This window comes from Oncorhynchus masou, chromosome 3 (genome assembly GCF_036934945.1).
Source record: "Oncorhynchus masou masou isolate Uvic2021 chromosome 3, UVic_Omas_1.1, whole genome shotgun sequence".
Classification (NCBI taxonomy): Eukaryota; Metazoa; Chordata; class Actinopteri; order Salmoniformes; family Salmonidae; genus Oncorhynchus; species Oncorhynchus masou.
In genome coordinates, this window is record NC_088214.1 from 32,921,667 (window position 1) to 32,945,411 (window position 23,745).

At 41.2% G+C, this 23,745-nt stretch overlaps 1 protein-coding gene across 1 annotated transcript in view; it reads left to right on the top strand.

Moving 5' to 3' along the window:
* The first annotated feature begins 944 nt into the window (after positions 1–944).
* LOC135514852 (integrin beta-1-like) overlaps positions 945–23,745 on the top strand; it is a 30,708-nt gene continuing 7,907 nt past the window's right edge. Inside the window, exons 1-10 of the mRNA XM_064938516.1 lie at positions 945–1,232; positions 17,480–17,546; positions 18,005–18,090; positions 19,150–19,372; positions 19,680–19,850; positions 20,163–20,401; positions 22,410–22,565; positions 22,791–22,976; positions 23,149–23,289; positions 23,538–23,740. Coding sequence (XP_064794588.1) covers positions 17,480–17,546; positions 18,005–18,090; positions 19,150–19,372; positions 19,680–19,850; positions 20,163–20,401; positions 22,410–22,565; positions 22,791–22,976; positions 23,149–23,289; positions 23,538–23,740 — 1,472 coding nt within the window. The 5' untranslated portion in view covers positions 945–1,232. The remainder of the gene's footprint in view (positions 1,233–17,479; positions 17,547–18,004; positions 18,091–19,149; positions 19,373–19,679; positions 19,851–20,162; positions 20,402–22,409; positions 22,566–22,790; positions 22,977–23,148; positions 23,290–23,537; positions 23,741–23,745) is intronic.

A 23,745-nucleotide genomic window follows, 5' to 3' on the forward strand; every position in this document is an offset into this window, starting at 1 on the left:
AAGTCACTGTAAGTCACTCCAAAGCGAGTGACTTACAGTCATGCTTGCATACATTTTTTACGAAAAAAGGGAGCAAACTTCTTTAGCAGACTCAAAGTAAGGCAGCATAAATGATGTTGTCTTACAAACAAACAATGCTCTGCCAAGTAAACAAGAGGGTCATTAAAGCTTCCTGTTTGGTCACTGATCACATACACAACATGAACAACCCAATAGTGGTTTCACTAAACTACAGTGTCTCTCAGGAGGAGTTTACTATTGTTTTTCACTGAGCAACATTCAAAAAATTGTGTTTGAGAGTATAGTCTTACGTTTGATCTCCAGAATGTCTGCTCTCTTTCTGAGGTAAGAGCGTTGAATCATCACTTAGTAACAGCAGTTATCAGTAGGTAGGACCGGAAGCCTTCCAGACAAGTTATAATGTGTGTCATATATTAAACCATCCTTATCTGAGTAAATACAACTTTGTATCTAAACAAATTACAGTGTGTGTGTGTGTGTGTGTGTGTGTGTGTGTGTGTGTGTGTGTGTGTGTGTGTGTGTGTGTGTGGACATGTTTAACTTTACTTGTGAGGACCTTAATTTCCCACAAGACTAGTCAATTATTTATTTTTTACCAACTGGTGACATTTTGCCGGAATAAGGCTTTTTATAGAGTGTTTACTTTACAGTTAAGGATAGGTTTTGGGTTTTTAGGGTTAGGGCTAGGTTAATGGTTAGGATTATGGTTGTGTTAGGGTAAGTAGGAATTTGAATTGGCAATCAATTGTGTGTCCCCACAAGGTTAGTAAAACCAGACTGCGTGTGTGTTTGAAGTGCTCAGGGTCAGTAATGTTATTTAGGAATAGAAGGGTTCACAGGTCTGCTCCATTGCCCTCCAAGTAGAGTCGGTATTTCCTGTGTGGGCGGTCCTAGATAAGAATAAGTGACTGTAATTCGTCGTCCACTTTGTTGAAGGAAAAAATATTTCGCCCTAGACTGAGGATCTATTGTAACGTGTTCGGGCGAGCTGCCCCTAGTAAAATAATTTACATCCCGCTTTTCTCGACTTTTTTTGTATTTTGAACGGGGCAAGCATAATTTTAAACGGATAAGGCACATCACTGACATTTTGCAGTATTTCCTTCCGTGAATAACAGTTTTTTTCTCTAGAAAAAGCGCACGGGATACTTTTTCTTTTCTCAGTAAATGCTGCCCTGAAATTATAAACAAAGACAAAAACACGAGTCAAGGTAAGATTCTATACTTTATTTTCTCAAGTGATTGTCCAGCATATATTGGTTAGGCTATGCCAAGATTGTATAGGCTACTGAAATGTTCAAGGGATTCGACAAAGGGTATGATGAGGAATGAGTTGGGAACTTTGGGTGGGGATAGCGGCGGCCGGATGGGGCGACGAAAAACCGAATGGCTATGTGAATTCACTCGTATCAAATTGTCTAAAAATCGACATTTTTTGTGTTTATCTGTAGCCTGCCAAGGTAAATTACTACCTTGTTCAGTTTTAGGCCCGTATCATTACATTTTGACTCATTTTGGTTGGTAGGCATTGTGTTTGTTTGTCCCCCATTGTCGTCCACTGTCTGGAGGGAATGTAGAAGACAAGATATCAGAGCAGGCCTTCCTTCCTACCATAGTTGAAATTTGAAGCTGGCATTTTACGTGAGTCTACTATAAAATATAGCCCCCTATGCCATGATGTAACTTAACGTTTTTTGAAGTGGATATATATCGTGTCAAGAGTTGTTGCAGACCACATTGTAACATTGTTGCCTCCATTGTCCAAAGGGGATTGGTTGGAAGGCCTGGGCTCTTGGCCATCGAGTGTCTCTCCCTGGGGTAGTCTAAAACGGACCATGTCAATCAATATGTGGTAGCCTATGTACACGTATATTTCTAATGTCATTTCACAGATGCTAAAACGGTAGTTTGTATCAAATAACTATAATTGTATTTGGGAGTGTCTCACAGCAGCCTTTGATATAGAGATTCTGATGTATGTCTTCAAATGGTAACTCAGTCAGTTTCAACAAAAAATACATGTGTGTGTGTGTGTGAACTGTGGTTCGCCATTTTAGCATTGAGTCAATCCAACGAGGTAGGTGTTGTTGTGAGTGGTTTGCTAGTATTTTGTCATGTTTCAAATGTCATCCTATTCAGTGTATTACTTTTGGCCAAGGCCTATGGGGTAGTAGAGGACGACATATGGAATAGGGTGCCATTTAGGTTATGTGTGCTACACTCATAATGCAGTTGAGTTGACTGTGTGCATTGAGACTGACAAGATAGATCCTGCCTTTATAATCACTTCCTGTAAGAACAGTGTAGCCAGAGGCTGCGTTCTTCAGCAAAGAAGGCGAAAGCGCAGAATGATTTGTTAAGCTGTGTAAAGCCTTCCGCATGCTTCAGTTCGGCTGGCGCCTTAGGTGAACCAAACGAGTGTGCTCGCATACTCCCTTAAAAGACCTTAACTTGACAAATGAGAAAAATGTGTCAATGGTACCGTTTGTCCATCTTGAGACACTGTAGCAAGTACACACTTAGCAAGTACACACTTCTTCAAAATAATCTAAGATATTTAAGGACATATTTGAGTTGACGTTTCTAGTCTACGATCTTAGTCACGCAATTTTATATATAACTATTTCTCAAGTGAAAACGTTTGCATGAAAATTATTAATCTCTTGAATGACAAACACTTGATTGAAGAATCCCTACTGTTGACCAATCACCAACAAAGGGGCGTAGACTTCGGGAACAGACCCACAAAAGATGTGTGTTCACAAACAGCCGAAAAACCCTGTGCCGAAGACCAAAACGAACAAAAAGCTGCAAAATGTCAACAGAATATTTGCACTAATTGTTTCGGATAGGAAGCATGCAGACTCCTTAAGCACTGACACCAATCCAAATTGCTATTTGCTGTCTGACTGAGCAATTCTTGTTAATTTCTTATTTTAAGGATTAAAGTGTGTTCGTTTAATGGCCTTAGTCAGATTAATTGGGGTGAAATAAGTCTTTGATTAGGAGATCCTGTCTGATATCATAGACCTAGAACGTTTGATGACATAGCATTATTGTCTCAAGGGCAGGAGTCAATGAGTGAACCCCCCCCCCCCCCTCTTGCGTTTTATCTTGCGCCGACATGCACACACACACAGTGGTAATTACATAGGCTCAGAGTCACTTCAGATGCTTCATAATAGCACACAGACCACGGGGTAGAAGTGGTGTTGGGCTGGCCCAATGAGTCACTTCCCTTCCCTATATAATACAATATATGCCATTTAGCAGAAGCTTTATCCAAAGTGACTTAGTCATATGTTCATACATTGCCTTCTGTTAGTTACGTTGTTAGGGGTAGTTAAGGATTTTTGCAATAACGCTCTTTATCTGCTTAAGTCAGATGAACTCGTGGTTAGCTAATTTCCCCCCAACATCGGACACTCTAGAGGTTGGAGGATTAAATCACCTCGAGCTCAACATACAAATGGCCTGGGAAGTAATGGTACTTTTTGTGACTAAAGACACCCTTCAAGCTAGCTGATCACAGTTTATGTAAGTTAAGTTAGGCTTTGAGAGTAAAAAAAGTCATATATTTATTTAAATACACACACACACACTTTTGTGGGACATGCTGTATATTGTAAAATTAAGTTGTGCGACAGTCCACACATAATTTAACATCCAACTTTTTACCTAAATTATTCATACATGTTAGTATTAAACTGTTATCTGCTTATTCAAAACATAAGATTAATCTGTAAAAGAAATAATGAGACATTTATTTGGTTACAACACTGAATAAGATTTTTTAAGGGGCTACAGGAGGGCGCACCGGGCTACGCAATGAAAAGTTGACAGGCCAACAATTTTTTTCTACCGGAAGGCTTGTCAACTATCTAGTAAACACTTTGGAGATGAGGTTGGTCTCTTTTTTTGAACAAAATGGATAATCTTGTAATTTAACAAAATAGTAAGGGACCGTATGCCGATAATGCGGGATATATTTTTTTTTGCTAAACTGCTGATCAAAGAGTTAACAGTGGTAGTATTTACACTGAAATGTCAAACATGCTATTTGCTAACTCGTTAGCTAACTTTTTTACGACACCAATCACAAAATATTGATGACTTGATCACAAGATAACACTGTTGAAGGTAATATATTTCTTAAAAGCTGTTGACTATACCCATAATACGGGGTTCTACGCTACCATTTTTATGACTAACTTTGTTCATACTGGATGTAGTTTTGTAAACCAATGCTAACTAGCATTAGCGCATTGATTGGAAGTCTACAGGAACAGCTGGCATTGTAGCTGTTCCCATAGACTTCCAGTCATTGTGCCAATGCTAATTGGCAACTTAATTCAAACTGAACTCAGTCATAAAAATGATATCCAAGTGTTAATTTCATTCTGGGAAAGGATTTCCCAAACAATCCCTTCAACAGCAACAATAGCACCGGGCTAGCCTAGGTTTGTGTCCCAACTGGCACCCTATTCCCTCAATAGTACACTACTTAAAAAGTAGTGCAAAACGGTCTCTGGTCAAAAGTAGCGCACTATAAGGGTGTAGGGTACCATTTGGGACGCTAGACTAGGAGTGTCAGAATAATATTATACTGTATGTTTTAGGCTATATGACTGATCTGTCATGGGGTCAAACGTCTTAGAGTAGGAGTGCTAGGATCAGCTCCCCCTGTCCATTGCTATTCATTGTGATTTAAAAATTCTGGACTGATCCTAAGTCAGCACACCTATTGTGAGATGCTTGGTACATACGGCCCCCTGAGTTGTCCAACTGATTCAACAGATGACTGGCCAGTACTGATTCAACGGCATGTTGTTCAGGCTTGCTAGTCAGATATGAGTCACATTGCAGGCTCAAATGAGTAGATCCCTCAGGCCTGGCAGTGTCAACTAAAATGAATAGGCCTAGCCCTAGACCCCTCACTGTGGAAGTTTGCATTAGTCATTTTATGTGTTTTAACTCTTATGTGTTTTGGATCTGGAACATGACTAAGTTGGAATGTGTTCTCTGGGTACGATCTGAGATCACGATCAAGACCTACCCCCACCTCCTTTTCTGAGAGGAGTTACACATGTTTGTTGTAGGTAATATATTTAGGCGGCAGGTAGCCTAGCGGTTAGAGTGTTGGGCCACTAACCGAAAGATTGCTAAATCGAATCCCCGAGGGGACAAGGTATAAATCTGTCGTTCTGCCCCTGAACAATGCAGTAACCCACTGTTCCTAGGCTGTCATTGTAAATAAGAATTTGTTCTTAACTGACTTGCCTAGTTAAACAAAGGTTAAATAAAAAAAATATATATTATAATTGTAACGGGCTGTATGTACACTATCGAGTGTCTCAGGGTAAGAGTGATGATCTAGGATCAGTTTAGTCTTTTAGATCACAAATAATAGCTTTCATGGATGGGGGCTGGTCCCTGGTCAGCACTCTTACTCTGAGACGCTAGATACAGTATGGCTAAGATCATGTCAAGAAGGCAGCTCTTGTTCACACCATTGAGTAGCCTACTGGCTTGTAGATGACCCCGTGAAAACACATCATCAAAAAATTCACTGGATTAAGCAGGAATTCCTCAGTTTAGGTTGTTTCCTCAGTATTCCCTTGTACGACCCAATGCTCTTGCTGATTCATCCACACAGTGGTGTTAAGGGAGAGCAGCATACACATCAGTTGAATTAAAGGTGCAATATGCAGAAATAACTCACCCTTTTCCTGGTTGCTAAAATTCTCATAGTTTGCTTAAATTCAGTTTGTGACAAAACAAGCAATGCAAAGTGTAGAGAATCATTATACCATCTAAACAGCTGTGAAATATATTTTCAATGACCAAAAGATGTTGTATTAAAATCGGAACTGAAGAAAGGAACGCATAGAAATAGCGCACATAGAACACATCTGCCGCTTCTTATACTTGCTTTTGATGACATTGACAGATCTATAACTCAGATTTCTATGTGCATTTGGTCAGGTCACCCAAAAAGTTACATACTGCAGCTTCAAAGAAATGTATTCATTTTCTGCTATGAGAGCTAATGCACAGAGGGAGCGAAAGAGAGAAGGGGCGGTGGGTGAGAGTGCACTGTGACTTACGCGAGCAGGTGGGAGTTGACAAGGAGAGTGGGGGTTGAGTGTCCGTTCACCTTATTGAGGGACAACCAGACCGCTAACCTAGAACAAACAATGCAAACATATATTTTGTGGGGTTATCATTCATACCCCACCATTCACTCATTGAATGTGTTGATAATATTTTGATTCAAATGCAAATGTATTTTACATGTTAATTGACATAAGGAGTACCATAGAAATGTGCTTATTTTGTACACATCCCTATTTGTGTGCGGCCAAAAGTGGTCTGTCGGCAATCGTGGTTTCATGTGGTTAACCAGCGAGGTGAGTGAGGCCGTGAGATGTGTGCACCATACATACTGGTGTGGTCTGTCTCTTTCTATATCACCGGATGCAGCTCAAACAGTTCATAGCTAGTTTAGCAACAAGATGAAACCTTCCATAAACACAACCAACTGACTCAGTGGATAGGTGTTAGGTCTTGTACTGTCTCCCCCTCTCTAAACAGGATTGTGTTAATCATTACAAATGACTGCAATATGCTCCCTTTTTTAGCTGCCCCTTGAGCAAACATTAGGCCTAGGTTTGATGTTTGCTCAAAATCTTGCATATATTGGTGAGGTATTGACATACATCTTAACCTATGCATTTTCTCTATTTTAGCATCCATAATGCAAGTAACATTTTCTAAACAATTACATATCACGCTACAATTTTGGAGTGCAGGCAGTTTGTCGACTTTTGTACAGCAGACTAGCAGAGCTGTTGACACATTCTGCATTGAGTCAAGTACACACGTGGCGACCTGTGTGTGTGCCTGAAGCTTCCATGATGCGTCCATTATGCTGGAAACCTACAGGCTGTTTTTAGATTCAAAACCAGGCCATTCTTACACACAACTCAGCAGACTCTGACAGTGACCAAGTTAAGTAAGCAGTAGGAAAGAGTTTTACGGAGATATTCTCACTCATTTTCTACTGTCTGTTTTGCATAGGAATGTCAAGAATGTCACTCCCAAGGCTGGTGAGTGGGTGGAGCCTTTAGGCTTACATGCATAAGGGACAGATTCTCCTCACAGGGCAACTAGCTGTGTCTGCAATGGAACGTTTGATGAATTTACATCACAGAGCGAGATAATATTTCTGCCCCTGAGGCATGCTTCTTTCAGCCATTCTGTAGATTAAACCACCCTGTCTTCAATATGACCTGTCTGCATCCAATGACCGGCAGGGGATTGGGTTTACCTCTACTGTTCTCCCTAGATACCCTTTAAGACCTATAGAAAACAATTTGTTTGGTCGGTGGTAGACTGTGGTAATATAATGTAGTTATTTCTTGAGTTCGGTTTGCATTGCAGTGATTGATGTGGTTGGCTTCCCTACCTCAGTTGAGTCTAAGTCGCTCTCTGATAAGAGTGTCTGCTAAATGACCTTAGGTCTTCAGTAGACCTTATATTTTTCACTGACAGTCTGTAGCCTAAAGCAGAGTTTACCAAACTCCTGCCCCCCCTGTGTGCACGTTTTGGTATTTGCCCTAGTACTACACAGCTGATTCAAATAATCAAAGCTTCAATCGTTGGTTATTTGAATCAGTTGTGTAATACCAGGACAAAAAATTAAAGTGTGTGTGTGGGGTGGGGACTGATGGATAGGTCTGCCGACTGCAACAGTTAGACTGCTCTCTCTCTCTCTCTCTGTTGAACCTGACCATACAAAGCCATGATTCGCGAGTTTATTCACATCAATATAAATATTATGCTCTTAAATATGCCATGACAGACGGCGTCTGTTCACAGTTGCAACGCAACAGATTCAGAAACGTCACTTTAAAATCCCTGAAATTCTTTGAGGTTTGTACAGAGTTTTTCATTATAGTAGTAGTCTGAGCAAAGATTCTAGCAAATTGTAGCTGCAAAGGGCATGAAATTGACGCTTCTCATCACATTTCCCCCTGTTGTCATCTCTTAAAGTAGACCTGGGTTATTTCATCCCTACACAAATCACTGATTGTATCCCATGACTGATATACTGCTTTTAGAAAATGGATATTCCCTTTCCCATGATCTAGTCCTCAGCCAAGATGAGTCATGGTTTCCCATGCTAAGAGAATGGATTTTCCCGACCCTGTGACTGGGGCTGCGTGCACTACTTTTGAACCAGAGCCCTATAGGTCCTGTTCAAAAGTTGTGCACTATATATGGAATAGGGTGACATTTGGGATGCACCCTGGGAAAGGCTTACCACCACAGCAGACCAGCTGTACGCCCTTAGAAAGTTACCTCTGGATGCATTTGTACAAATCAGATTGATACTGTTCGACTGTGTGTATTTTGATGTAGCCAAAGACATCTGGTGACTCTTGGGCCTAGATTAAATTCCCTCTCAAATTTAACTGACATCCAGGTGGTTTAGACAAGAGGTCGACGATTATGATTTTTCAACGCTGATACCGATTATTGGAGGACCAAAAAAAGCCGATGCCGATTAATTATATATATATATTTTTTGTTTTGTTGTTGTAATAATGGCAATTACAACAATACTGAATGAACACTTATTTTAACCTAATATAATACATCATTAAAATCAATTTAGCCTCGAGTAAATAATGAAACATGTTCAATTTGGTTTAAATAATGCAAAAACAAAGTGTTGGAGAAGAAAGTAAAAGTGCAATATGTGCTATGTAAGAAAGCTAACGTTTCATTTCCTTGCTCAGAACATGAGAACATATGAAAGCTGGTGGTTCCTTTTAACATGAATCTTCAATATTCCCGGGTAAGAAGTTTTAGGTTGTAGGACTTATAGGACTATTTCCCTCTATACCATTTGTATTTCATTAATCTTTGACTATTGGATGTTCTTATAGGCACTTTAGTATTGCCAGTGTAACAGTATAGCTTCTGTCCCTCCTCGCTCGAACCAGCAACACAAAGACAATTAGGTCGCGCTAACTAGCTAGCCATTTCACTTCGGTTACACGAGCCTCATCTCTGGAGTTGATAAGCTTGAAGTCGTAAACAGCGCAATGCTTGATACACAACGAAGAGTTGCTGTCAAAACGCATGAATGTGCTGTTTGAATGAATGTTTACGCACCTGCTTGTGCCTACCACCGCTCAGTCGGGTACTTGTATGCTCAGTCAGATTATTTGCAACGTAGGATACGCTAGATAATATCTAGTAATATCATCAACCATGTGTAGTTAACTAGTGATTATGATTGTTTTTTATAAGATAAGTTTAGGAATTTACCTTGGCTTACTGCATTTGCGTAACAACATGCCGTGCAATAATGGCAGGTCGTTATTGCGTTGGACTAGTTAACTGTAAGATTGCAAGATTGTATACCCCGAGCTGACAAGGTGAAAATCTGTCGTTCTGCCCCTGAACAAGGCAGTTAACCCACCGTTCCTAGGCCGTCATTGAAAATAAGAATGTGTTCTTAACTGACTTGCCTAGTTAAATACCGATTTCCGATTTTTATGAAAACTTGAAATTGGCCTTTTCCGATTAATCGGTCAACCTCTAGTTTAGACACACACACAAAATGCCGGAAAATGTTGCTCAATTGGCAGAATTGTCTCTCTTAGCTGTGTTTGTCAGTTTTCACAGTACCAGTTCTTCCATATAGCGTCCACATGCTTCCAAGCCGAAAGAGTTCAGAAGAGTTTGTGCATATATTATGACATTTTTTTTACATTCTTTTTGCACATTGGTGGGTTTTTATCCCGGCTGTCTGGGCACACATGGGGGCAAGCTGAAGTCGGTAGCCGAAGTCTACGCTCCTTTGTCGGTAATTGGTCAACAGTAGGGATTCTTCAACAATCTTTGTCATTCAACCAGAGATGACTCATTTTCAAGCACATTTTTTAATTGAAAAATACTTCACCAAACATCTTAGTTAGATGTAAAATTGCACGACTAAGATCTCTTCTGCAAAAACGTCAAAATTAATGACAGATTTCTTGTATTAATTCTGACTTTTGAAGAAGTTTATAGTGGCTACGGCGTCTCACATTGTAAAAACGGTACTATTGCCGCTTCTTGTTTTTTCAAGTGAAGATCTTTTTAAGGGAGTATGCAAGCACGCTCGTTCGGTTCACCCTAGCAGAGTTTGGCTATGTGCCAGTAAAACTGACAAATGCTGATGCCTTTAGCCTAGGCTATCAATGTTCTTTCTGGATAAAAGGGGGTCTTAGGTGCTCAGTGTGGCAGGGGGCATTGCGAAGGGCGTGGTCAGCCCATGTGCACGGCTGGATTTTAGTGGCCCCATCTTGGTGGTGTAGGTTATTTTTTACATTTTTTTTAAGCCAATTTCCTGCAATTCTACACGTTTCTCCAAGGAGCTGAGAGAAAAAGTAAATGTTTTGAAACATTGGCCCTGGCCAAAAGTAGTGCCCTATATAGGGAATAGGGTGCCATTTGGGATGTCTCCTAGATCAGTCAACCCCCTGCAATTTGGTGCTTTGTAGAGGATCATACCCTGAGCTGGAAACAAAGATCCTGTCCAGGAATGTTGGGGCGAGTCTGGATGGTTAGATTGCTGCTATTTGTGTTGTATCAACTGGATCGTATTCATTACTAATGCACAACAAACGAAGATGTGAGTTTCTTAATGGACAAGTTCAGTCAATTTTCTTCCGTTTAGTGTCTACTGGTGAATATGACCCTGGTGTCTCTCTTTAGATGTAGGCTCCTCTTGTACCTTTTTATACCCTTTCACATCTTGGATGTGACTGCTAAAATCAGTTGTGACAATTAGAAGATTTCCAGGCAGCTTCCTCTCTCTTACCCTCTCACTCACAAATATGGTTATCACTAAAGCTCTTTGGTGGAGATGGTCTGGCAAGTACCCCCACAGGACGTGTCACTTTTAAATACCTTGACCCCCCCCCCCCCCCCCATTTTCTTACATTGTATCCTTCCTCTAAAATGTATTAAATAAATACAAATCCTCAGCAATTTACACACAATACCCCATAATGACAAATCAAAAGCAGGTTTTTAATTATTTTTAATCAAGTTTAAAAAATGTCTAACGTACCATATTTAGTATTCAGTCACTTTGCTATGAGACTCGAAGTTGAGGTCAGATGCACCCTGTTTCCATTGATCATCCTTGATGCTTCTAAAACTTGATTGGAGTCCACCCATGGTAAATACAATTGATTGGATATTATTTGGAAAGGCACATCTGTCTATATAAGGTCGAAATAATTGTCCGTAGACCTCAGACAGGATTGTGTCGAGGCACAGATCAGGGGAAGGGTACCAAAAAATGTCTGCAGCATTGAAGGTTCCCAAGAACAATGGTCTCCATCATTCTTAAATGGAATACGTTTGGAACCACCGACTCTTTTTAGAGCTGGCCTCCAGGCCAAACTGAGCAATCTGAGGAGAGGGGCCTTGATCAAGGAGGTGACCAAGAACCTGATGGTCACTCTGACAGAGCTCTAGAGTTCCTCTGTGGAGGTGGGAGAACCTTCCAGAAGGACAACCATCTCTGCAGCACTCCATCAATCAGGCCTTTACGGTAGAGTGGCCAGGTGGAAGCCACTCCTCAGTAAAAGGCACATGACGGCCCGTTTGGAGTTTGCCAGAAGGAACCTTAAGCCTCTCAGACCATGAGAAACAAGATTATTTGGTCTGATGAAATCAAGATTGAACTCCATCGCCTGAATGCCAAGTGTCACGTCTGGAGGAAACCTGGCACCGTCCCTACGGTGAAGAGTGCTGGTGGCAGCATCATGCTGTGGGGACGCCTCACAAGTCCTCAACTGGCAACTTCATTAAATAGTACCTGCTGAAAACACCAGTCTCAATGTCAACAGTGAAGAAGCGACTACTGGATTCTGGCCTTCTAGGCCGAGTTCCTCTGTCCAGTTTCTGTGTTCTTTTGCCGATCTTAATCTTTTCTTTTTATTGGCCTGTCTGAGATATGGCTTTTCCTTTGCAACTCTTCCTAGATGGCCAGTGTCCCGGAATCGCCTCTTCACTGTTGACGTTGAGACTGGTGCTTTTAGCGGGTACTATTTAATGAAGCTGGCAGTTTAGGACTTGAGGCGTCTGTTTCTCAAACTAGAGACACTAATGTACTTGTCCTCTTGCTCAGTTGTGCACCGGTGCCTCCCACTCGTCTTTCTATTCATTCTGGTTTGAGACCGTTTGTGCTGTTCTGTGAAGGGAGAAGTGCACAGTGTTGTACGAGATCTTCAGATTCTTGGAGATTTCTCGCATGGAATAGCCTTCATTTCTCACAACAAGAATAGACTGGCGAGTTTCAGAAGAAAATACTTTGGTTCTGATCATTTTGAGTCTGTAATCGAACCCACAAATGCTGACGCTACAGATACTCGTCCAGTTGTACTGCTTCTTTAAGCAGAAAAACAGTTTTCAGCTGTGCTAACATAATTGCAAAAGGGTTTTGTAATGATCAATTAGCCTTTTAAAATTATAAACTTAGATTAGCTAACACAATGTGCCGTTGGAACACAGGAGTGATGGTTGCTGACAATGGGCCTTTGTACGCCTATGTAGAGATTCCATAAAAAAATCTGCCTTTTCCATCTACAATAGTAATTTACATCATTAACAATATCTACACTGTATTTCTGATCAATTTGATGTTATTTTAATGGACAAGAAAATAGCCTTTCTTTCAAAACGAGGACATTTCTAAGTGACCCCAAACTTTTGAACAGTAGTGTATGTAAATATGATAGTTCTGTTTTTATATATATATATTTTTAAATGTAAATTAGCAACATTTTCTCAAAATAGTTTCTGCTTTGTCATTATGGGTTATTTTGTGTAGATTGAGGGGGGGAAACGATTTAATCAATTTTAGAATAAGGCTGTAATTTAATCATGTGGGAAGTCGAGGGGTCTGAATATTTTCTGAAGGCACTGGAGGCTAGACTGTGTTCACGTACGCAAATGCCTGAGGTAGTTTGTGGGTGCTTGTGTACAACTACATGTGGAATCTGTTCCAGAGACACAACTCTCTCAAGCTGATCATTTTGTCAAGAAAAGAAATGCAGTACTGGGTGTACTTTTGAGATATTTCAGTGATATTTGTGAAGTGGGTAATGCTACAGTATAAGATACCCAATAAGGCTATTTCTGTTCTCTGACTCTCTTTAACCAAGTATTGTTGGCAAGGCGGACTCTCTCCGTCATTCTTTGTGTCTTTTACCGGGCTGAGAGAGGGAGAGAACTTGAGAGGTGCTGACTTCATAAGTGAGAAGAACTGGGCAGATTCCAGGCCGTCAGAGGAAATGTGTCACTGGGAGAGAGAGCAAGGAGGAGGAGGACTTTGGGGAGGCATGTAGCTGCCGGACCATATATGGGAGTAGAGGACTCACACCTCTATTCTCTGCTCTGTGTTAGGAAGCAGTGGTCTTGTCAAGCAATGTGTTCCAAATGCCACCCTATTTGCTATATAGTGCAATACTTTTGACTATAGTCCTATGGGGCCTGGTCAAAAGTAGGGCGCTATATAGGGAATATGGTGCCATTTGGGATCCTGGGGTCTCTTTTATAAACCGTGTGTACACGCATGTTTTTCATGGAAAGTTGGCATTTATAAAAACTGAACTTGATGTGAAAATGTGCTCACCTTTCTACAAACTTGAGACCATGCGTATGCAAAGTTTCTAGTGGTTGAAGTATTGCATTTAGGGATGTACGATATATCGGAATCGGACGATATTAGCTAAAGATGCCAACATCAGTATCAGCCGATGTCTAGTTTAACGCAGACATTAAAAACCGATGTCAAAGCTACCGTGCATTCCTATATAACGTAGGTATATTACGTAATAACGCCACGTACAATGTTTCTCTAGATGTGCAACACAGCATTCCTAACCTAGCCCACACAATGTCTGCTGTGTGGATCGAGCAGTCAAGAAGTCGAGCAGTCATTTGAAAGAGTAAGACAATTTCAGCTAGACAACTCAAAGGCAAAATCCATGAAAGGCAAGATGATGGAATTCATTGCCCTTAACAATCAACCGTTCTCTGTCGTGGGTGATCTAGACTTTTGCTGACTGGTTGAGCACCGGTACACACTACCAAGTGTGCTATTTTTCAGATGTTGCCCTACCGAAGTAACACAGTAATAGCGTCACTGCTATTCGCTTCACGACATACATATTATGGAACGCCGTTTGGGTCTTTGCGTGTCAAAAAATATACAGTAGCACTGTCAAAGCTGTACAAAGGGTCTGCAAACAAGTAAACACCGGCCACAAACTATGTTTTTACAATACCGCGTTGGTAATAAAGCATAATTTGTTTGGCTGAAACTTCTGGGGTAGCTAGCTACCCACCTAGCTAGAACCAACTTCTGGGGTAGCTAGCTTTAGCTTGGTACCTAGCTAGCACCAATACCACCAGATTGAAAAAAAAAATGGCCAGTAGAAACTGCAGTCATTTTCATGATTCTTAGCAATGATTTAGGAATCCTTGTGAGTAAGTATTAGATTGAAATTGAACTTCAGTTCATGAAAATAAATAGCTAGCCAGCTACTTAACCATGTTGCCCAAAGCTAACATAATAAGATAGCTTAATCTGGCTTGTGAGGCCCGACCGGACCGAGTTATGTGTTGCAAAGTGACAGTGACGTAAAAGAATACAAATAGTAGAATTATGCAATACTTTTATTTTGAAGGCTAATCCGCAAAGTCCACTATTGTGGCTAATCCCTGTTGTGGCTAGCTTCACATAGATGGGTCCGACCACCATTAATCAAATAAGAACTGTATTATAAATTAGGGTCATTTTAGATGACACCAAGCTATATAGTTAGCTAGCTAACTATAGCTACTGAAACAGATGTTGTGTTATTTGACACGTCAAGTTGTTATTTGACACTCAACGACCCAAAGGGTGTTCCATAGAAATCCTTGTTGAGAATGAAATGACTCATCAACGAAACAGCACAGCAAGTAAGTGAAAGAAATAGGTTTTGATTATGTTTTACTGGTAATGGGGACATGCGTAAATGCCAACAAAATAACTTTTTTTGTGTGAACTTTATTTGACTAGGCAAGTCGGTTAAGAACAAATTCTTATTTACAATGACGGCTCGGACGACGGCCGGATGTGATACAGCCTGGATTCGAACCTGGGACTGTAGTGACGCCTCTTGCACTGAGATGCAGCGCCTTCGACCGCTGTGTGTGTTAACTATTTAACTGTACTAGAATGCTTAAGAGGCCGCAAGATTTTTACATATCGGTATCGGGTTTTTTGGCAAGGAAAATATTGGGTATCGGCCAAAATGTCATATTGGTGCATCTCTAATTGCATTGCAAGTAGATATGATGGACATGCTTATTCATAACTATGAACAGGTTCGTAACACGATGCAATCATTTGCCATTAGTGAGAATAGAGAATCTATTTAATTGCATTTTAAAATAATTAGGAATAGGCCTCTATTTCCTCGGCTATTTATTTAATTTCCATGATCAATGCGTAATCAATTCCTCACTTTTTTCTGTGATGGTTTCATAGTCACGAGGTAGCATATGCCTACAACAAGGATACCGTTCTTCCCGTCGCTTGTACAATTGGATCCGCTTTACAGTACTAAACAGATAAGCCAGTTCATGTATTTTTCTGTATGCCATCCGATCCGGGGTGCAGTTTATTGACGTGGAACAGACCGTTGTAGGTTACTTCTGTAGCTTAAGTCTGAATATTGTCATTTTAAATTTATTGAGTAGACTGTTGCATTTTTTACACACAATATTTTCACAACCATTGCAGAATAACTTCTTCGCCTTTTCTCACCGCAATGGGTTCATATTCCCAAAGTAGTTATAGTCTACAACAAATCACCATGCGCATCTCTCATTTATTTGGCCCTATTAGATACACTATTTTAAGTATTTACCTCTATGCATCAGAAAAGTGTGGTTAATATAGCATACAGGTGAACAGACAGTTGATATTTGGTATTGAAGTGTGCATGGCTACCACTGTGAGTAGACATTGTTTCAGAATTCGCAGGCAGCACAGCATAGGTTGGAGAAAAAGTAAATGCTAAACATTAGGTCCTATTAAATTCAAACGGTCTGTTTACAGGTCCACAGCTATTTGCAATTGTTGCTCTTTCAGAAACTTTTTGTCTAGGCTTATAGCAAATGTTTAACTTTCTGCCATCACCTCCAAAGACATTTGATCAAGTTCGTTATTGCCATTTCCTCTGCCTAATTCGAATACTTCCAAATTGTACAGCAAATAAGGGCGTTACTGTCGCCATAAAATAGTTTTTTAATGCTCGTTGACACTCGCACAGTTTCAGGACGGGTCTGATTTACGGGATACGTGTATGTATGGCGTGCACCAATTTTAGACATCTCTTTGTTTGTGTGCAGTCTTTTCAGGAATGGCGCACGCAGATATTTACTGTGAAATGTAGGCAGTGCAATGCTTACAGATCTTCTCTGTATCGGGGTTAGACCAATATGAATGTTGGCCACCATGTTTCCAAGGTCTTGTAACGAAAATGACATCAGAATTCAGCTGATGATTTTTTTCTTCTTCTCCTAAATCATTTTTTGATGGGTTTTCTGTTCAGTGACAATGGTGGTAGTGTTCTGAGTGCTGCATTAGTTTTCTATTTATGTTAAAAGTGATTAAGCTGCAGCAGCTCGAACAATGTCTTCCTTCAAGTGCTGACGAACACATTTAAAGCAAGGACTTTGACTCCTGTCCTCTGTGTATCTCTGGGGGTGTGTAGGTCCTTATCTGAAGATGACCGGACTAGATATTCCCATCCCTGACTACCTTCGGCGTGCTTAAAAGCAGCCGTCTATCCCTACATGAAATTAACTTGCTTTGTTCGTGTTGTGCTAAATGTTTTGCACACTTCTCAAAACACCCTCATGTTAGAGGCCTAACAAAACGTTAGATTTGGTCACATGCAGGAAACGTATCTAGATGTTCTCACACTTAAAACCCTCCACCAAATGCTTTACCACAGCTTCATAACCACTGACATGCATATTCTACACTGCGACTTATAAAGAGGTCCTTTTGTACGGCTTGGAAGATGCCAGTATCGCGATTCTTGTTTAGTATCTTGGCAAGGAAACAAAACACAAAGCATATTTAACTTCTTTAGGAAAACAAACTATGTTGTCATCCAGAGACGCATATATTTATTTTCCAAGCTGTAGCACACAATGTTTTACATACAGCAGGTTTTTAAGACCAGGGAGACTTTTTATACCTATATCGCAATATCTTTTCCAATTACAGCCCTTTGTGGCTTCTTGCTTTTAGAATGATATGTGCTTCACTCAATCCATGTCCAGTAGATTGAATTAATCCACTGTGTGTTTTGTCTCCTTTCAGATGGATCTGAAGCTACTTTCTATAGCAACATTATTAGGAATCCTATGTTTCTGCAGTGCACAGCAAGGTAAGGTCATTTGAGACACACACAAGACACACAATGTTCTACATCTTGCTGTTTTGTCTGCTCTATTGACTTATCTTTGTTGCTCTTTGATGCATATTCTTCAGATCATGATAGTGTGGCAGTTAATTTTAGGATTGCATTATGGTTTGAGGAGACCGGTTGTCCTAATGGGAGGATGTTGTGTATTCAAAAAATTGTCTACAGAGCTGCCTGGCTTTCAATGGAATATATTGGAAGAAGTGAAATAGCATGTTGGGCCAGCTAGAGGGGCAGCTTTAAATTTCTGCATCCCAAATGAACCCTATATACAATGTAGTGCACTACTTTTTGACCACAGTAGACCACAGTAGTGCACTAGACGGGGAATCGGGTGCCGTTTATGACGCAAACTTTCTGAATGCTGCCTCTTGGCAAATAGTTGTGGCTGTTTCTTACAAAGTATTGCTTCTTCCTTTCAGAGGGCAGTGATTGCATCAAGGCAAATGCACAATCATGTGGCGAATGCATCCAGGTGGCAGAGAGATGTGGATGGTGTACAGACGCTGTAAGTGTGTCTTTGGATAGTTGTTTGAGTGCACACGCTCACAGGGGCAGAATGTTTCGACTTATCGAACTAGAAGCAGTTACCTCAACAGTGTTTGTATTTAGAGGTTAACAATGGCAGGGATATCATTCCAATACCAGTTAGAGAGCTTGCTGTGAAATGGTAGTGGGGGGGGGGGTGCAGGCAACTCAGAGTATTGTAATGCAGAGCCGTCGTGAGTCACGTTGCAGAACATAACTCACCCTGACGCTTCCTGTCAGAGCTTGCCTGGGCTTGTGTCCCAAATGGCACCCTATTCCCTACATGGTGCACTACTTTTTGCCTTGTGCCTTATGGGGCCTTGTCAAGTGTAGTGCACTATATAGGGTATAGGGTGCCCATGTGGGATGCATGCCTGTTCTTTATCAAAGGTCAACAATGCAGGCTGCTGAAGAACTTAGTGCAGTCGGCCTGTTTACCAATCTCAATGAGCAACACCAAATGTCAGGTACCTCGTTCAACACTGATGAGACAGAAGCAAAAACTGACATCTTCAGCAATAATACCCATTATAAAATTATGTGTGATGGTTTGATTCAGAAAAATCCCCTTTTTAAGAATGACGCCAGACATAGTACTATTTTCATTCAGACTTGGCACATTGTCTTTGGCAAACCACTGCAGTAAATGTGTGAAATGATGGGCATCCAATCTAAACTTTGCCTGTTCCCGACGGAGAATGGCCTATTTCTGTGTCCCAAATTCTCTCGATTCCCTACATAGGGCACTACTTTAGTCCAGAGTCCTATGGGCCATGGTCAAAAGTAGTGGACTATATAGGGTGCCATTAGGGACGTAGGGAAAGTGTTCAGATAGCTTGCACGTGCAGGGTAACATTAAATAGCTAGAGGACAGAACTCATTACAATCCAAACCTCCAGGGCATTTCTAGTCATGGGCCAGTCTTGACAGGCAAACCGTGTATTTTTGTATCTATGATAACTATTGTGAAAAGTTGAATAAAGTTTGGGTTATTTGTCATCGCTAATGAGGACGTGTTTTGTTTTCTTCCTCTGTGCAGGACTTCCTGAAGCAGGGAGAGTCTAAGTCAGCTCGCTGTGATGAGCTGAAGTCCCTGATCACGAAGGGCTGCAGTAAGGCCAAGATCGAGAACCCCCGGGGCAGTATCTCCATCGACAAGGACAAGCCCGTCACCAACCGCAAGAAGGACGTGGCTGAGAAGCTGAAGCCTGACCAGATCACTCAGATCCAGCCCCAGAAACTCAGCCTCAACCTCCGATCTGGTAAAGCCTTAAATCTGATCCTATATCAGCACAGGTCAGGAGTTATCTTGTAGGTCATAATGAATAAGATTAGACGGACATTGAGGAACTGATCCTAGATCAGCAATCCTACTCTAATAAGAGGTTTTGTGAATACCGACCCTGCCTCCTGCTAGGATATGAAATATTTCTTGAACTTTCCGTTAACATGCAGTCATTGATGGCTATATCTAAATTGTCAGTCAGAATCCTGTTGCTGTTTGTATCATCCGGAATGATGAAGTCATCATGTTCTCTGAATCTGTTCCATTCTATTTCCACCATGCAGGTGAGGCCCAGACGTTTAAGCTGAAGTTCAAGCGGGCAGAGGACTACCCCATCGACCTCTACTACTTGATGGACCTCTCTTTCTCCATGAAAGATGATTTGGAGAATGTCAAGAACCTGGGGACTGACCTGATGCGTGAGATGCAGGAGATCACGTCAGACTTCAGGATTGGTAAGACACATTCAACTTTAAAACGTTCAAAGTAAAACAACTCTTCGACCGACTATAAAAGGTCTTCTTTATACAGATAGGTAGTTAGTTGCTGGACATTTCTGCCTGTCTGTAGACTAGCTTACAGGGTTATAAGCCGGGGGACACCACTCCTCAATGTTTCTCTCCTGCCTCCCCCTGCCGCTAGCCTGTCTTTGGATGTTAGATCTTGGTTTCCCAACTCCTGTCCTTCCTCCTTAGCTACAGCCAGATGCTACCCATTTCTGCCTCCTCTGCCAGCTCTTTCTAAACCTTGACTGTTTTCCTAACCAGGTTTCGGCTCATTTGTGGAGAAGACTGTGATGCCCTACATCAGCACCACCCCAGCCAGGCTGTTGAACCCCTGCACGAGCAATGAGAACTGCACCAGCCCTTTCAGCTATAAGAACGTGCTCAAGTTGACCGAGAATGGGCAGCAGTTCAACAGCCTGGTCAGCAAGCAGCAGATCTCTGGAAACCTGGACTCCCCTGAGGGAGGCTTTGATGCCATCATGCAGGTGGCGGTCTGTGGGGTGAGTGACCTGGCCTGGGCTAAGTGTGCTAGTCTCCGTTAAGGGCCTGCATTCATAAAGCGCAGAGTTGTACGACTGATCTAGGATCAATCAGTAGTACCACTGATCAAGATAAATAAGATTACATGGACAGGGGGGACCTGATCCTAGATCAGCCCAGAAGTACAGAAATGTTCCAAATCAGCTAGAATGATTGAAATAATACCAACCAGTGGAAAGTAGGGCTGTACCCCAAAAAACTAAAAGTTGTCTGTTCATTTGACCAATCGGTTGGTTGAAAATTTGAAAATATATTTCTCCATATATAGACACATGCTATGCATTTTAATCAAATCAACTATAGGCACCGAGCTTGTCTGATGCTTTAAGCGAACTGTTTGATGAAATAATTAAGACACACAAATGACTAGCAGGAGTCCGACCGCAATTGATTTGATTGTGCTGGGCCTGGCTCAGACTGTGTTAAAACCAAACTGCGAGTGACTGTGACTACTAGAAATACAAATCATTTAGAACAGTGTAAAGAACACTAAATAAATAATAAATAATACGAGAGGCTGGTTTAATGGAAAACCAAGTGTAAAGCCTTTATTACAGCATAACAAATATTAAAAACAGCTGCATTTGTGTACTTTATCTGACATGTTGTGGTTGCCTGAGGCTTGGTGCGCACAGAATCAGTAGGCTATTAATCACACAGGCACCAGGATCGGTCTTATTTCTGTAGATATGATGATTTATAAAGCCAGGCACATTAAACAGTTAGGCTATTGATTTATAGACCTAATTGGTTCCCTCTCCTCAATTGTCTTAGACAATTAAGGCAAGGGCGGCTTTTTTCTCCTAACTCCGCTGCTGTCTCCCCCGCATTGTTCTCCACACCAATATGCGGGTTAACTTTGCTATTATGCACATTGCAACCTGGTCTAGGAAAAGGTGTCAATTTAACAGTGCACTGTGTTTCAGAACCGCGGACAGCAACCACTATCCAACGCGGTACAAAGCGCATTTGTTATAAAATAATATTATTTTTGCACCATTGTTTTTACATAATATAACCATATACAATTTCAGTAGCAAATGTCTTACACCGATGGACTGTGCCACCCCCACGGCCACCACCCTCCAAAAAGCAAGTTCTGCAGGCTCTAGTTTTGTCTAATCTAGATTATTGTCCAGTAGTGTGGTCCAGTGCTGCAAGGAAGACCTAGTTAAGCTGCAGCTGGCCCAGAACAGAGCTGCACGTTTTGCTCTTATTTGTAATCAGAGGGCTTATAAATACTATGCATGCCAGTCTCTCTTGGCTAAGAGTTGAGGAGACTAACGTTTCTTATAAAAATAAGAAGTGATGCAATGTGTTGAAAATCCCAAATTGTTTGCATAGTCAACTTACACACTTATCCCACCAGACAAGCCACCAGGGATCTTTTCATAGTCTCCAAGTCCAGAACAAATTCAAGAAAACGTACAGTATTATATAGAGCCCTTATTGCATGGAACTTCTATCTCATATTGCTAAAATAAACAGCAAACCTGGTTTCAAAAAACAGATAAAGCAACACCTCGCAGCACAACGCCTCTCCCTTATTTGACCTAGATAGTTTGTGTGTATGCATTGATATGTAGGCTACGTGTGCCTTTTTAAAAATGTATGTAGTTCTGTCCTTGAGCTGTTCTTGTCTAATGATGTTCTATATTATGTTTCATGTTTTGTGTGGACTCCAGGGAGAGTAGCTGCTGCTTTTGCAACAGCTATAGGGGATCGTAATAAAATACCAAATACCAATGGATCAGTCCATCAGACAGATGTCTTATACACCATGATTTGTTAAAAATGTTGCTACTGCCTGACTTAAAGAACAGCTTATCAACCAAACAATCGCCAAGTCGTCTAAATTGGTTGAGCCCTAGTGCAAAGCATTGCAACAAGGAATTTTGATATATTTTGGACAATTTATTTTTCGAGAGCTCTAATTGGTTGTATTTGTTTCTGTCCATTCCCCTGCAGGATGCCATTGGCTGGAGGAACGTCACTCGTCTGCTGGTGTTCTCCACTGATGCTGGGTTCCACTTTGCTGGAGACGGCAAACTGGGCGGCATCGTTCTGCCCAACGATGGAAAGTGTCATCTGGAAAACAACATGTACACCATGAGCCATTACTACGTATGTGTTTCTCTGTATACTATATACTCTATACCTTCCAGACACTTTGTATTGCATTTGTTGCATTATAGTGTGCTTATTTTGTGTGCTCACCTCACAAATTTAATTTCCATGTGAACGGACAATAAGGTTATCATATATGGCATAACATGCTGTATGACTGGCTGATGTCTCGTTGGATGTTTGTTTTGACATTTTCATCTTGCATTTCTTTTCAATTAATAGGACTATCCCTCCATTGCCCATTTGGTCCAGAAACTGAGCGACAACAACATTCAGACAATTTTTGCAGTTACTGAGGAATTCCAGCCGGTTTACAAGGAACTGAAGAATCTCATCCCCAAGTCAGCAGTAGGAACCCTGTCCTCCAACTCTAGCAACGTCATCAAGCTCATTATCGATTCTTACAATGTGAGTTTAACCCCCTCGCTTTGACACCAGCTTTGAATGGGAAAGGCTGTTTTGTGAAGCTAATAATTACTGTGCAGAAAATCAATACCTGGGATCTGTCCCAAATAGTGTACTACTTTTTACCAGGTTTTTTCTAATGACACATTTGGTTAACATTCTTTGTGTTTGGTAGTCTCTTTCATCTGAAGTCATTCTGGAGAACAACAAGGTGCCTGAAGGTGTGTCCATAAAATACAAGTCCATCTGCAAGAATGGCGTGGTTGGTACGGGAGAGAATGGAAGAAAATGCTCTAACATCTCCATTGGAGATGAGGTAAGTGAGAGCGAGCGCTTCCTGTCCTTGGTGGTCTGGTCTCTATTGAAATAGGGGTGGAGAATTTACATTTGTTAATGTAATACATCTAGAAAAATTTGTAAACCATCCAAGACATTTTTAGGGGGTTACTATTGGAAAAACGAGAGGGAATATATTTGACCGTTACTCAACGTTTCAGCTCAGAGGTCCTTCTCAAGACCAGTCTCCAGGAGCTTACTAATGCCTTCTATCATCCTATCTCCTAGGTGTCCTTTGACATTACCATCGAGTCCCAGAAGTGTCCATCTCAAGGCAAGTCGGAGACCATTAGGATCAAGCCGCTGGGTTTCAATGAGGATGTGGAGATCGTCCTCAACTTCATCTGCGAATGTGAATGTTCCAAAGGCGGAGAACCTCTCAGCAAGATCTGCCACAATGGCAACGGGACCTTTGAGTGTGGAGCCTGCAGGTAGG